Here is a 14,912-nt window from a genome sequence, read left to right on the forward strand (position 1 = left end):
AGAGGCGCGCGGGGGGGAAGGTGGTTAACAGGGAAAGGGATCCCAAATGCAAACAGACAGAACCCCCCCACCCCCCCCTCTCTCTCCTTGGATCCGGGCCCCTGGTGCCCTGGTTGGCCCCTCTTGCCTTGGCCCCTGGGTGCAGACGCTGGCCACCCTTGGCCCACCTCAACACAGACACACATGCTCCCCCCCCCCCCCCCCCCCCCCCCACACACAGCTGTCAAAATCCTGACGTCTTAATCAATCCTGGATCCAAGACCCCGTTGGACGCAACGCAAAGATGGATGCAGAAGGGGATGACCCCTTGACCTCTGCCAGGGGTGGAGAATACAATTCTAAACCTAACCCCGTCAGTAACCCCCCCCCCCCCGGCCCCCCCTCCTCCAAACACTGCCAGCCTCGGTCGGCTCCACTGCTGCCCCAAACAATGATGGAGGAGAGCCCATTCATCCTGGGCTGGGAACCGGGGGCCAAGGTGCCCTTGTAACCCCACACGAACACGAGGCAACCACAGACACACACACACACACAGACACACACAAGTATGGGAGCACACAATTGAGCTTGTGTGCACCACAGAAAAAGGTTTTCATACCCAATCAAGCTGTGAGGTGGACAAACTCTCACAGGCGTTTTAGAACTATTAGATACGTGACAAAAAAGAACTGTTAACACACACAGCGAACCCCACAAGTCCCCCCCCCCCCCAATGAACAGCAAGCCCCTCGGTCAACGTCTCTCCCGCAGAGCCCATAACTCGGCAGAATATTAACCAGCTCATCAGCTGCAAGTCCGACAGTGGCCACCGACTTCCAACCTCTCGGTCACGGGATCTGACCCACGCGGCCAAACCCAGCGCGTGTGATCGGGTTCCCAGTCGGAAGAGAGAAAAAAAGGGGGGGGAACGCCTGAAACAGCGTAATTGAAGCTGAAAAGAGAACGGAGTGCACGGGGGCCCGATGGCATGCGTACACTGAAACAAACTAAAGCAGATGCCGTGACATGTGAACTAAATGGACGTATTGGCTTGAAAAAGCAAACACTGGCAGTCGCACCAAATGTAAAATCCAGGTTCCTTTGTTGCCTTCTTTGGAGGGGAACAGCGATTTTTTGCCACTGAAATTAAAGTGAAGAGATAAAGCATCTATTTCGACGTTGGTTGGGGCATTCAGTACGAGATCGGGGTCTCATTCGGATTTAAAAACCCGAGAGAACATGGTCTCCTTCTCTCAAACCTCACCACCCCCAGGCAACTAATGGCGCCCCTAAATCACCAGACCCGTTTGTCATGCAATTAGCCCTCCAAGATAAAGCCTCCGTCGTAAATTAGGAGAGGTGCAGTGGTTCGACCCCCCCCCCCCCCCCCCCGTTAATCACCCGTGCCCAGCCTCTGACCCCTAACTGCTGTTTCTCACTGCTTTCTGGGTGCAATGGTGGTGGGTGGCGAATGGGCTTTACCAATAAACCATCGTGGCAGAACTGGCATCCGTTTGTCTGGCCAGCTGACAACTGTGCCTCGGCTTGGCAAGATGCTGCATGCGGATCCACAAAAAGTGGCCGCTGAACGTTGCTGGATGCTACACACAATGCACTGCTGCACGCAATGAACCGCAATCCAGCAAGCAAGATAAATTCTGGCGGGGAATCAATCGGGAGCCTTGAAACAAAAAAAGAAACGGAGAGAGATCCATCGGTGAAGATGAACGGGCATTTTCAAAAACAGGCCGCAGGCTCCAGCATGCTGCTGATTTAAAAAGGCACGGACCTTCAAACCTCATCAAACAGCGTGGTAGGGGATCATGTCGAGCTGAGAATAGAAGAGCTGTCCACGAAGGGCTATTCCCCCCCCCTCCCTCACCCCCACCAAATAGCACTATTACAACCCCATCTCACAGCTGTGTATTTTCATTCTTCTCCTACCTGCTTGGAATGATAAACTCGTTGCGATCCCTTTGCCTTCCTCTAAATCCGTCTATCGCTCCTTCGCAGCTTCGGGCTCCGATGGGAATAAGAGAAAAGAACGGGGTGGGACTGAAAGACAACCGAGGTGGCGCAAACCAGTTGGAGCTCTACCCTTCATCTCCCGGGCGTCAACCAATTCTCCGGGGGGGGGGGGACACATCCCATTGGACGACACCTCCCAGCGGGCCTGCTAATCACCCCATTTACAATCATCGTTGGCCCTCTATCGGCCGAACCAGACACCGGGTAGAAGACTGCGGAGCGAGCAGAAGAGCGAGGAGTCAAGCTTGGCCCCCCCGAGAGGGAGGGGTACACAGAAAAACCCAAACATGGGATAGAAGAACGAGGACAAAAAAGGCAGGAGGTAGAAAGTTGACTGATCTACGGAGGGGCGAACGGCGATCCGTTACCTTGGCATTCCGCGTTGCGCTCGTCGTATCCGGGGTTACACAGGCAATTCCCAATGGGCACCAGCCACTCCCCGTCCGCCCCGCAGTACATCTTCGGAACCTCCTTCTCCTCGGAATTATCCACGCACGAGCCGCGAACCTCCACGAGGGAGGAGGTGTCGGCTCCGGTGATGGTGTCGGGGAACTGGGCCAGGTTCCTCACCGCCAGCGGACATTTCTTGTAGAAGACCCTGACGGACACGAGCGCGATGCACGCCCCGACGTCCTGGAAGGCCAAATAGAAGCCCTTTCGACTCAGGGCCCCCACGTCCCGGACCTCCGTGTTGAGCTTCATGATGCGGTCGCCGATGTCCACCTGGGTGAAGCTCTCGTCCGCGGCGATGGTGTCGATCTTGCCGAACTGGTTCTCGCGGATGTAGCGCTCCTTGTCGTTGTTGGACTCGTAGTAGTAGAGGTTGAAGGTCTCCTTGCAGGTTCCCATGACCCCCGGGAGGCTGTTGCAGTCCCGCAGGGTGAACTTGATCTCGATATAGACGCGCTGGGCGCCGCCTCGTGGGATCCAGTCGGTGCGGAGCCAGTTGTTCTGGTTTGGCTCCATGACGTTACACACCTGGTACGTCCGGATGGGAATGTTCTTTTCATCCATAATGCTCACTTCCTCCCACTGAAGAAATGGACACAACAATAGAAATAAATGTTACCGACTTTCAATCTGCAGATGGATGACCTATGCTATAAGAGAGAAATATCCAAACCAAACGCTCTCCTTATTAACGTGGCTTGTATTAGTATCACACATTAACCGGGAGCCAATCCATGCAGAGAATGAGAGATACTGTGCAAAAGGGCATGCAAAAAAGGTTAGTCAATATTTGAGTCTCGGCAGAGCAATTTATTAATGGCTAAACTTAATGCATATTTTATGAATGGCACCTAATAGACTTGTTAGGTCCTAATATAGAATAATAAATATATTAATATTCATGGCTTCCCCTCAACCGCAGGAGAGGAAATGTGTAATTAGTTCTATGCCTCTATAATGCCTCCACTTAAATGACATGGCGAGTGGGGTACGACGGCGTCTTCACACGAAACGAAAACACAAGATTAGATATTTGCAAAAGCTAAAATCAATGGTGGTGATGTAATGCGCGCCTGCTTTACTTCAGCGCAAGCCACGGGTGCTCGGGGACAAGCGGCAAACACATGTACACATGAACCTGTAGGAGGGAGGGGGAACGGATCGCTTCATCCTTTGTTTTACTTATGATAAACACCCCCCCCCCCCCCAACAGATCTACGTTGAGCGAATACGAGCGGGTCTTGGGGGGGGCTCAGTTCCCTTTAGGTTTTCTTTTTCCTCCGTGTGTTTTAAATGGAGTCTTTGAGTCTTTGGGCTGCAGACATGAGCAGACGGGCCTTTGGCTGCTACAACCGTTTAGAAAACTGTACCCAAGGAGAGAAAAAAAGTCATAATGGAACTCTGCAAGATATGGTTTACGCTGCCAGATTGGATTTGACGCCTTATCATAAACAATCTGGATTGAAGCCTTATTTCCCCGGAGGAGGGGAAGGGGGGGTAATGGTATACATAGCGCCGCGGCAGTATGATTCAGGAAGACGTCTATCATTCCCTGCTGTTCCATTCCACTCCAATCTCTTCCCGTGCCCCCCCCTCTCCCCTTTGTTGTGGAAATCAAGCGGCGCTGAGATAAGGCTGCACCTTTCGCCGATAGCGAGGAAGTGGGAGAATAAGGCCAATTGGTCGTAATGAGGGGGTGAACGCGGGGCCGGCGCTGCTGCCAGGACCTGTCAATCAACTTGTTTGTGATAGAACCGGCGAGGACCGGGGGCGATGGAAGGGGGGGGGGGGGGGGGGGGGGAGAACCAACGCCGGCCAGGTTTCAGGAGAGCTTATGAGCAGAGCCGGCAACAGCTGCACAAGGTGGAATTATCCCCCTACCGACCCCCCCTTCCCCTGTTCCCTATTCATTAGTCAATTGTCTCTCATTTGTATTAATTTTCATGAAACATAAAAAGGATCATTTGAGCTAACTATCACATTTCTGTAATGGAGGAGCCCACCGCTATTTATCCAATGTGAACAATTATTCGTGTATAGGCCCCCACTACATTGCTTTTTTTACTTGTTTTTTAGCATGGCAGGGGCCTTCCATCCCTACCCGGGGGCTACTGTGGGGGGGGGGGGGGGGGGGGCGATATTCCTCGCTTATCGAAGCCACTGTAGATATCACCAATTAGAGCGAAGGGTCACACGTCGGGTCGACCCCTTTCCCCTTACAGCAGGTTCCACTCGTCCCGCGGCAAAAAAAAGAAGAAGAAGAAGAAGCTAAATCCCCTGTGTGCTCTCCCCCCCCCCCCCCCCCCCCCTCATTCATTCCGTTCAAGAGGACCCTCTCTCTCTCTCGCTCTCTCTCAGCTGCCAGCTCCCCTCTCTCCCGCTCCTCAATGGTGGAAAGGGATATGAAGTTTCTCCACAAAGACCGATTCAATCCGCCGTCTATTCAGGAAACCTGACGCCCGCTGCAGTATCGGCCCCTTGCATCTGACCACTGCCGAGTGGTTAGAGGGAAGGGGAGCGAGGAGAAGGGGGGGGAGCAGGGGATGGGGATTTAGTGTGAACCTATAGAACGGTGGTTCGCAAAGTGGATTGGGGGGGGGGGACCCCATGGGGCCACGGAGGCTGTTCCACAGAGCTTCTATGTGCACCACAAAATGCCTCCCCTCTCTCTTACACTAATTTACTCGTGTTTTAGTTTAAGACACTGAAAACGACGCCTTGATCTCCTCTGATGTCGCTGCGGTGCAGACAGCCGCACAAGTAACCATCAACAATGATTCTTCCCCCATAAGGTGCTCACCGGGACAGAGTCTTATCAGAGAGGAGGTGCACTCCTGAGCTCACGCCAAAAAATGGATATTATCTCTCCGTTTTCGCTCAATAGGGCACCGCGCGTCCTAACAAACGGGACACTTCTCTTGCGGTACTTACCCCTCCTTCTGTGGGGTTGGCCACCCATCCCAGCTCCCCCTGTACGGATCTGGAGTCCAGCAACGTGACTGGAAAACAAGAATGGGAGAAGTGAGCAGGTCATTCTCGGTGGGACATCAGCGCCGTGGTCCATTTAAATGGGACACACACACACACACCGGGAAGGAAATATGATTTTCGCCCAAAAAACAAGTTTTTATAAAGACTAAAAATATATTTCCCAGGATGAATGTCAGTACACAGAGAGGGTGAAAGCTGCACAACACTGAGTCCTGCAAATATGTTCTAGTGCGTAATTCCCCGCTGCACTGAACGCGCGGCGTTCGGATTCATTTCAGTTGAAACAAAAGATTTTTTTTTTTTGTTTTGTTGCAAAAGATAAATGTACTTTCCCAAATGTCTTTAAAGTAATCACATTTCATCTCGCGCAGCGGCGGCGGGGAGCATATTTGATGTGATTCGATGCAATTTGGGAGCCGTGTGCATAAACTTGGTGGCTGAAGAACAAAAACGCAGTTTAAATGGCTCCGAGTGTTCTGCAAAAATCAATCCTGCAGAAAGGTAAAAACATCGAGTCTGTGACGCGCTACTTCAAATGTCACTTCTAAAAATGGTGTTTATTTAAGCAGTATTTTGGGGGGGCTTTTTGCTCGGTCGTGATTTATAAATAAGTCCGTTACGCAAGTCGGTGTTATGAATTATTCGGGAGACGGGTCCTTTTTAAATGTGGAACATTTGTTTTCACATTTAACTTCACCGGCGACGTGGGTCACACCAGCGGGACGGACTTTTAGACCAAATAAAGTGCTTTATTTATTACGTGTTTGCACAGGAACTGGTGGAACATGTTGACGGCTGGACACGGCGGGCCCCTGGACCCCGGGCAGGGGGCCACTCCGGCCGGGAAACCTCGCGGCACGCACCGTGCTCCGTTTCAACGTTCTGTAGGGCTGTAATTTATGTTTTTGGAGCTGTTCTTCAAATTGGGAGAAGCGAACTGCACACTTTAACCATTCGTTATCTTGTCATTCCCGTAAGCACCTTCCAACCCCCCCCCCCCCTCCCTAAAAAAACCCGTCTCAAAATGAGACACGACGAGCTGGTTGGTCGCGAGCCTCCCGCTGACTGGTAAACGGGCCTCATTTCTGCTCCGCGAGACACGTCTTTTTAGTTTGACTTTCTCTTTAAGCACGGAGAGGCATGACCCCCCCCCCCTCCCCTCAAAATCAGCGTGGATCGGGGGGGGGGCTGCAGGTTATTCCTGCTCCCAGGCTTTAGCCAGGCACGACCCGGAGCCCGAAAAGCGCCCGATGCGCATTTTTGGAGCCGCTGGTCTCGTTCCAGTTGCGCGCAGATAAAAAAAAAGTCTCCGCGTAAAGGTGACCGTCGGCGGTTATTTGTCCCTCATTACTCATCGCAACTGTACGGGGCCACGAAGCCAAACACACACAGAAGGAGCGGGGAGGGGGGGGGGGCACCGAGCGGGGATGAAGTCCGAAGTCCCGCGGCCAGTCGTTTGTTTCTCAACCTTACCTTCGTTGGGGGGGTATATCCGTGCCGACGAGACAAACGTAGAAATCCCAAAAACCAGAAAGGGGGCCGTGAGCAAAATCCCTGCCATGAGTGCCATTTGTGTCGTTGTTCCGTTTTTCGTCTCTTTTTCTTTCGCTGCTCTTCTCCCAGGTCCTGCGCTCTCTCTCTCTCTCTCTCTTTCTCACTCTCTCTCTCTCTCTCCCTCCCTCCCAGTGGAATATGGGTTTGAAGCGGACAGGGAGGAGAGACGCAACGAGCGCACCAAAACCAAGAGGCGGGTCTATTCTCATGTGCGCTCTGACGCGCAGTCCGACAATCCACACGAAACGTATAGTGGAAGAGGGAAGGAGGGGGGGGGGGGCTTTAAATCATTAACTGCACCCCCCACCCCCCATGAACACCCCTTCTGAATACGCACTCCGTCGTTTACCAGTTAACACCAGCCGGAGATAGGAGGAGATGGCGACAGTGTGAGACGGCTCCACGTTCGTTTACAGAGGCGGTGTAAAAACTCCGTTAGTCACCAAATAACAGGGCTGGAGAGGGGGGGGGGGGTGTTCACAATGGCCGCAGCTCCCTTAACTTTAACTGAGAATAAATAACTAACCGCTCCACTATGTACCAACGTGGGTCCGTGTGCGTCCTCCGTGTTGCAGCGCTCCAGCGCAGCGCTGATCCAAGGGCATCCGCTTCGGAGCAAGGTCGCCACCTAGCGGGGGCGTCGACGCCTGCTCTGCTTCCGGAATTGGATTAAAGAACAAGCAGGAGCGTGACCTCCGTGCAGTGACATGCTGTTGCACTCTGAGGAAATTGACGGCTCCTTTTATGACGGGCGGCGAGCGTTTATTGGATTGTCCCTCGCTATCGTTCTCTTATTATCGGGGCTTTATGGGTATTTATGTGCACAAAGATGCAGAGTGCACGGAGCGGACCTGCTGCTTTGGCGAAGGTGAAGGGGCTCGAGTGGAGGCCGCTTCTTCGGTTCCTTCGTCCGGACAAAGGCTGCACTGTCGGTGTTCCAGAGGAGCCAGCTGTGTTGTGGTTCTGGGGGCTTTGTGGCTCTTTTGTGTGTCCTCCCACACAGGTTTCTTCTGTTGGTCCCACTGCAGCGGGCGGGAAGGCCGCCCTTCAACGGTCTGCGGGGGGGTGGGGGGGGGGTGGTTCCGGGCGCCGTGCATCATCGGATGGATCTACAGCAGCACCTTCATGATGATGGTGTATCGTCCTGTGAGGCCCGAACAAACTCAAGGCATTTTGTGTTACCTATTTGTGTTTTCTTTTGTGTCTCTTTTTAATTGTGTTGTCTTTCTGAAGTAATTTGAATTCAAAAGGTTGTGCAGTCGCTTTGTTTAGTTTCACTTTGTGTTTCTTCTGATCTTTGAAGTGGTTTTCTCTCACTCTGTAGTCATTTTGAATCCATTTGGCTTGTTTTGCAGGTGGTCTCTCTGCAGCCTTTTTTGCACCTCTTGGACATTTTGGTCTCTTTGCAGTTTTTGTGTCCTATTTGAATCTTCTCATGTTTTTCTCGTGGTAATTCTGGGGTCCTCTTTGTTGATCGTGTCTCTTCAAAACTCATTTAGTGGCTGAAGGCTTTGGGGGCCCCTGGGCCTCAGTAATCCATCCCTGCCCATAGGGCATTGCTTCCTGCTCCTTTCCGAGGGCAGGAAGTCAAAAACTGAACTCCATCACATGTATCACTGGAGGCTCTTAAAATTCTCCTCTCTGCCTTGTGGACTCTATGTCTTTAACATTTTCCTTTCAAATCTCTGACGTTTGGTCGTGTAGAGACTTTAAGAGGTTTTCCTCACACTCTGAATGCCCTTCTTGCAGTCATACATGAACACAAAGATAGTGTCTTTGTGGGGAGGTGTTATCCGTGGCCCTTAGCGTGCACATTGGGCGGATCCCGAGCGCTCCAGGTTCCCACGTCTTTCTGTAGCCGTCACACCAACCTCGGGCTCCCGAAACTTTAGCTACGTTTATATTTATCACTGTCCATGCAAGGAAGGGAATAGACCTGCCACTGTGAACACCTCTACTGACATGCTGCAGCTTTGCAGGGCCGGTCTTTGAGGGCCGCTGTGGACCCTGGACTGCGCATGTCTCTGAGGACAAGGGTCCAGGACAATGAATAAATGCAGGGGTCTCCTGTTCCTCTGTGGGGTTACGGTCTGTCCTGTCCGAACTGTTCCAACGGAGCACACAAAGCACCCGGTGCCCCTCCGAGAGTGCGGGTGACTTTGCCTGTTTTTACCACCTGAGAGCAAGCGAGGGAGCCTTAGAAGGGGAAAAGCCCAGAGGGACACCTGCTGGGACCACTTTTGATCTTTTCAACCAATGGCCACAACAATGGCGGGCTGTGATGGCGGGCGGGACAGTGTGCGAGTGGGCGGATTGTGTCTGTCGCCGTGTGTTTTTGATTGATTACACTCCCATCGTTTTGCTTTATCTCCCTGTCAAAACCATCGGCTTTTTTTCTTTCTTCTGTTTTCATTTAGGGTGAAGCGGCAGGAAAGCACACATCACCCCCCCCCCCCCCCCCTCCCCCGTTCCCCTTCCTCCACCAGCCCACTCCCGCTTTCTCCAGATGGCATCTGCTGCCCACACATCTGCATTGTGTGCCAATCACACACCACGACTCCGAGTCCTTAGCTGCAGCGCACACACGCCGAGATCAACTCACACAAACTTGTGCCGCAGGACACTTTGCTGCCACATTTGGGGCCCCCACTTTAACATGCTGGTCATTTTAACTTGTTCATTCAGGACGTCGGTGTGTAGATTCGTGTCCGAAGCGTTTTTTTTTCGGGTAAAGTCCATTTAACCAGTTTGACGCCACAATGTGTCGCCATGGCAACAGAGCTGGCTTTCTTCCCCCCAAACATCCGCTGCTATAGTCATATGTGACTGGTCATAGTGGGAACGTGTAGTCACTGAGAATCTGCATGAGAATCATTGATGTTGAGCACGTTAGAACTCCCAGAAGAGGAGGAGACATTGATACCCTTCATCTCCAGAAAAGGGAATATTAACAACTTTAAACTTTAGAACGTGACACCACAGAACTAATTTAAGTATTTTTCCGGTATTTTTTGTAAAATTTCAATGCATTATTTAATCTGCGCGTATACATTTTGGCTCACTAATGTACTTTGTGATTTTAAATAGCCTCCATCTTTGTGTGTGTGTGTGTGTGTGTGTGTGTGTGTGTGTGTGTGTGTGCTTCTGTCGGCCAGCTCGATAACACCGGCGGCGCTGTGCTGACGAAACAAATGTCTGTGGCGGAAGTAGTGGTGTCGGAGCGCGTGAAAGGGGCCGCCCCCCCTCCCCCCTTCTTTCCTTTCTGAATTTGTCCCACCTCCCTGAATACAGTTTGAGCCATTGTTGCCACTAAAGCCCCCGTAAAGTCCCTCCTGCTGGCCATGTGACCCCAGCGGGCTACGGGCCCTGCCCACCGCCTTCGGACCCCCGGCTTCACGCGCGGGGAGACGGTCCACCGAGGTCACAGCGAGTGGGAGTCTGAGGGGGAAGAGGGGGTCAAAGGGGGCAGCAGGAGACTCCGAGATGAGATAGAAATCCACTGGACTGGAAATACAGCCGCTCTCCAAGCCCCGCCCACTTTGGTTCCAGTTGCCGTCACATGACGACGCGGGAAAGGTCTGTTTCCCGGCTCCTATTGGCCTGAAACGACAACCTGCTGCTAGTAGCTTACCTGAAAACCCCCCACGCAGCTTTGTGGGTAAAGCTGCATGTCAGGGGCAAGAAGCAGCATCGTGCAGGTACCCCCCCCCCCCCCTCCCCCTGTCCCCCATCTTGGCCCCCACGCCACCTCGTTGGCCGGAGGGAGAGCAAGCAAGAGAGCAGCCCCTTGTTTTGTCCCGGGGGGGCCCGGGGTTTACCCGTCCAGGCCCCCCCGGGACCCTCGAGCTGGAACACCACGCCGCTCCACCGAGCGAGTCCGATGGAAATGAATCAAATGGGCGTTTGACAGAAAGCTTTAAATGGCGCCGTGACTCAAGATGCTGTGTCCTGTTTTACGAGGCGCAAAGGTAGCAAAGCAGCATCAAAGTCCAGAATGACTCTTTGTAGTGAAAACCCGCCTATCCGACTGCTCTGTTGTCATTGTTGCGGGTTGTCCAGGGGGGTTTGAGGGGGGGGGGGGTAACGATCCAGCAGAACTCTCATCTGGCTGGCAGATTAAGCTGCAGCCTTCAACACCGGCTACGAATCAGCGCCAACTTGAGGCCGCCTCCTTGTGTACAAGATTACACGGGAAAAAGGCATTTGGCAGCCGCGGCGGGGAATAAGCACTTCGGGGGCTGGGGGGGTGGGGGTGGGGGTGATTCAAGGCGTCTCAAAAAGCAACTCACGGCACGTCGTCGGGCCTCCGAATCATCGCGCGAGGAGGCCATCGCCTCGGGCCCCGCGGTGCGGTACTGATGCCCACGTGGGCCCGTTCAATGTGTGGTATCCCGCCGGTGGAAGTGGCGCCGTCTCCCTCCCTCCCCCCCCGGCCGGGGGCAGTTGGCGCCTCGGAGCACACAGACGCTGACCCGAGCGTCACGGCCCGCGCGGGCGGGCGGGCGAGTGACGGAGGTCGCGCTTCACGGAGCGATGTCGCCCCCGCTGCACTTCGGTGCGAGCGGAGCCAGGCGCAGACGTTGGGTGGGAGTTGGCGAGCACACAATGAGCGCTTGGCCTTCGGGGCGAGACTCTCTGACTCACGGGTGCAACAGAGCGGGCCTTCTCGCTGAATCACCTTCTTCCTGCTTTCAGCCATTAAAAAAGGGATCAAACTTTAATGCCACGCGGCACCTGGTGTCGCAACAAAGTCGCCAGGAGTCCAGCAGAAGAACGAGGCCATGATTCATTAACGGATTGAGCTCATAAATCTGCTCACTCGTTACATAGATTGATGCCAGTGGAGTCTTGTCTCATCACACATTTGTGACGGGTTCAACAAGGCAACAACACATGCGAGTGGTCAGAGTGTTTTACCTTTTTTAATCAAGAATAATGGTCAATAATATATGAAAAGATAAAATATTTTGTTCGGACCGGCCCCTCGTCCTCCTCCAGCCCGCACTCGCTCTACAGGGGCTGATGGAGGGGTGAGGTGGGGCCCAGCGTGGTGATCACCTAAAGGTGGGCTGGTTGCTATGGCGTCCTGACAGCCTATTGAGTTGCACAGAGTAGGAGAGAGCTGTCGAGACCACTGAGGGCGACACACACACACACACACACACACACTGATGGTAAAATAACCATGCGAGGCAACACAATCAAACAGAGTCCTCCAGGGCGACAGCTGCCTTCACGTTTGCTCGAAACAAGCATTCAAGATCACCGCTGGGGGAGGGAAGGGAAGGAGTAGGGGGGCTTCCAGTCACACCGACCCTCTACAACACAGCGGCAACACTTTCTGCAGCGGGGCCATGTGTGCTGATGACAAACGGTGGCATCAAGCTGAGCAGATGCAGCCCGCCCGTCTCCCACGGGACCAGAAGCCACCGCGACAGAGAAGAAGAAGAAGAATCCACAACATGCAGAGAAAAATCCCCAATAAAAACAAACCACTCCTAAGGATTCAGGTCCTCCCCACGCACGCACACACACACACACACACACACACACACACAAACTTAAGCACACAGGTAGCACCTCTGTGGCAAAATAGCAATTACCCATGTTGAGCTGTGAGATAGGAGCAGCCGTCTGTTATTACTTATGTAAAGATCGCATGGAGGTGTCTCTATCCAATTTGGAAAGAAAGGCCGTGTGTGTGTGTGTGTGTGTGTGTGTGTGTTTATCCGAATGTAAGACTGGAGTGTGTTTGCGTTTTCCCTTGTGGAGACGGGCGGTATTTCACCCCAGAGGAGGGCTTTCATACATTCAGAACAAAACGAGATGATCTTCAACTAAAAGTTCTACAAAAGCCTTTATGTGAACCTCTGCCACTTAAACACAGCGGCGTTACAACGTAACCCCGAACACATCTTCTGTCTATCCAGCAAACCTAAAGTGGCAGTAAACACATTTGATGGAAATGATGGAAGCAGTGAGACAATCGTGGTATTCGGGCACATCCTCATTCTTCATTCCGGGGCCAAATCAATCATCCAATACTTGTTGGAGGCTTAAAGAATCGAATGCAAACACTTGACGAAAGTCGGGAGGATTCGTCCTCCTGGGACCACGAATGTCTGCACAATACAGATGAATTGAGCCATTTTAACGCGCACCACAGCGGAGCCGTTCCACTACGTTTGGCTTAAAAATTGTCCCCCGCGAGGGACATTAAATCCCAAATTGTTGGGTGCCGGAGACCCCATTAACCGCAGCACAGGCGGATCTGACCCCCCCCCCCCGCCCCGCCAGCTTTCACACGCACTGTTTAATGGACACAAAGTCAACAGTAGCCGGCTGATCATTGACAGGCTGCTGTTTGTGTCGGGCTCAGACAGGTGGATGATAAAGAGACACCGGCCTGCTCCTTTCACCTCGGCTCGTGACCCCCGTTGACCTTTCTCAGACGTCACGGGAGGGACGTCAGCGGGCAAACACGCCGAGGATTATTAATGTGTCAATAAGTTACACAGAAACAGATTGGTGGTGTGTGTTTATCAAAACTCATTTTAAAGTGTGGTAAAAATCAGTTCAGACTCAATTGTTAAAATTATTATTTCACCAATTCAAATTATTTCGTGGTGTACATTACGCAACATTAAACAGAACTGTTTAAACATACAATGAATCGTCAACTCCTCGTTGCTGGATTGGTGCGTAACAACAAAGATGAGAGTCTTTCTGCATGTCGGTGGCAATGTTAACACTAAAATAACAGTGCACAATATAACAGTGCACCACATTGTACCTGGAACCGTGAAGAAGAATGTTCCATCGAATAGAGAAGGCATCAAGTTGTGGGGAATGAATGAAGTAAAATCAATTCCACTTGTTTTCAGCAGCATGCCGGCTATCAATCTATATTCTGTTCATATTTGAGCAGAAATGCCCTATTTACAGCGTCTGTGTGCAGCCCTGCGGCGTCTCTCTGAGGCACCGTGAGTGGGAGCCGCATTAAAGCCACTTGAGACGCACTGAGTCCACTTACAGCTAAGAGCAGGTGGGCTTCCATCCATCCCACCACTATACGTACGGGTATACCTTTGGAGTGGAGTCCCCAGTGCCCCCCCCCTCACCCCTCACCCCCCTCGCAACCTAACCTCTGCAATACCCCCGCCCGGCTACCCCCCCCCCCCCCAGGGCTCCTCTCCAGTTCCCCCCTCAAAGGTTGCAGGTAAATGGGGTAATCTCCTGGCCCATCGCCCCCTCTCTCTGGATGAATGAAACTCGAACCCCCCCCCCCCCCCCGATCGCAGTGTTTAGATCCCCATCCTGCCCACCTATTTCTCCCTCTCTCTCCCCCTCCTTCTCCCCCCCCCCCCCTGTTCTCCTATCTAATCACAGTCCATTAGCCGCCCCATTAAAATTCTTTTGTCCAATTTGGGAGGAATGCTCCCCTCGTGGAAAAACAGAATGAAGCCACAAAAGGCCCTTTTCAAATCGCGCTCGACTTTTATTACTGAGAGTCGCTGAGGAGTGCCACCCACCTCCAAGCACCACTGTGTCTTACAGTCCCCGGTGTGTGTGTGTGTGTGTGTGTGTGTGTTGTGGAGAGAGAGAAAGGAGTGCATTGAAAACACAAACTGTGTGTTACATCTTTAATAATAGGGAATACAACGTAGACGACCACGTAGGATCTTCCAGAATTGGAATTTAAATCACACCAGCTCACCTTTGAGTCCTGGTCGGACGTTCGTGGCAAACTTCAAACGTTTTCCCTCCGGGCATCAGAGGAACGGGGCGGATGGATCCACCTAACAGCATAATGCCACTTGCTCCGGTATTTGTGGAATTAGAAAAAAATAGAAACGGCCCCAATGGTTCCATTCTGAGGTTGACGGGGATCGTTTGAGACTCCAGCCTCT

The 14,912-nt window shown here is 52.6% G+C and overlaps 1 protein-coding gene across 1 annotated transcript; it reads right to left on the reverse strand.

Moving 5' to 3' along the window:
* Positions 1-2,298: 2,298 nt before the first annotated feature.
* Positions 2,299-7,265, reverse strand: LOC119209797 (ephrin type-A receptor 4). Its single transcript, XM_062560307.1, has 3 exons — positions 6,922-7,265; positions 5,389-5,456; positions 2,299-3,039 (listed from the first exon to the last, which is right to left on the reverse strand). The coding sequence occupies exons 1-3, from the start codon at positions 7,016-7,018 to the stop codon at positions 2,347-2,349; spliced, it is 858 nt and encodes a 285-aa protein (XP_062416291.1). The 5' UTR covers positions 7,019-7,265; the 3' UTR covers positions 2,299-2,346.
* Positions 7,266-14,912: the final 7,647 nt, after the last annotated feature.

The sequence above is a fragment of the Pungitius pungitius genome, unplaced genomic scaffold (genome assembly GCF_949316345.1).
Source record: "Pungitius pungitius unplaced genomic scaffold, fPunPun2.1 scaffold_106, whole genome shotgun sequence".
Taxonomy (NCBI): domain Eukaryota; kingdom Metazoa; phylum Chordata; class Actinopteri; order Perciformes; family Gasterosteidae; genus Pungitius; species Pungitius pungitius.

Excerpts from the sequence above, each read along its gene's own strand:
- LOC119209797 (XM_062560307.1), bottom strand. The coding sequence starts at position 7,018 with ATGGCACTCATGGCAGGGATTTTGCTCACGGCCCCCTTTCTGGTTTTT. Across the intron at positions 5,457-6,921 it reads GATATACCCCCCCAACGAAG|TCACGTTGCTGGACTCCAGA; the intron begins GTAAGGTTGAGA and ends CTTGTTTTCCAG. Across the intron at positions 3,040-5,388 it reads CCAACCCCACAGAAGGAGGG|TGGGAGGAAGTGAGCATTAT; the intron begins GTAAGTACCGCA and ends CCATTTCTTCAG.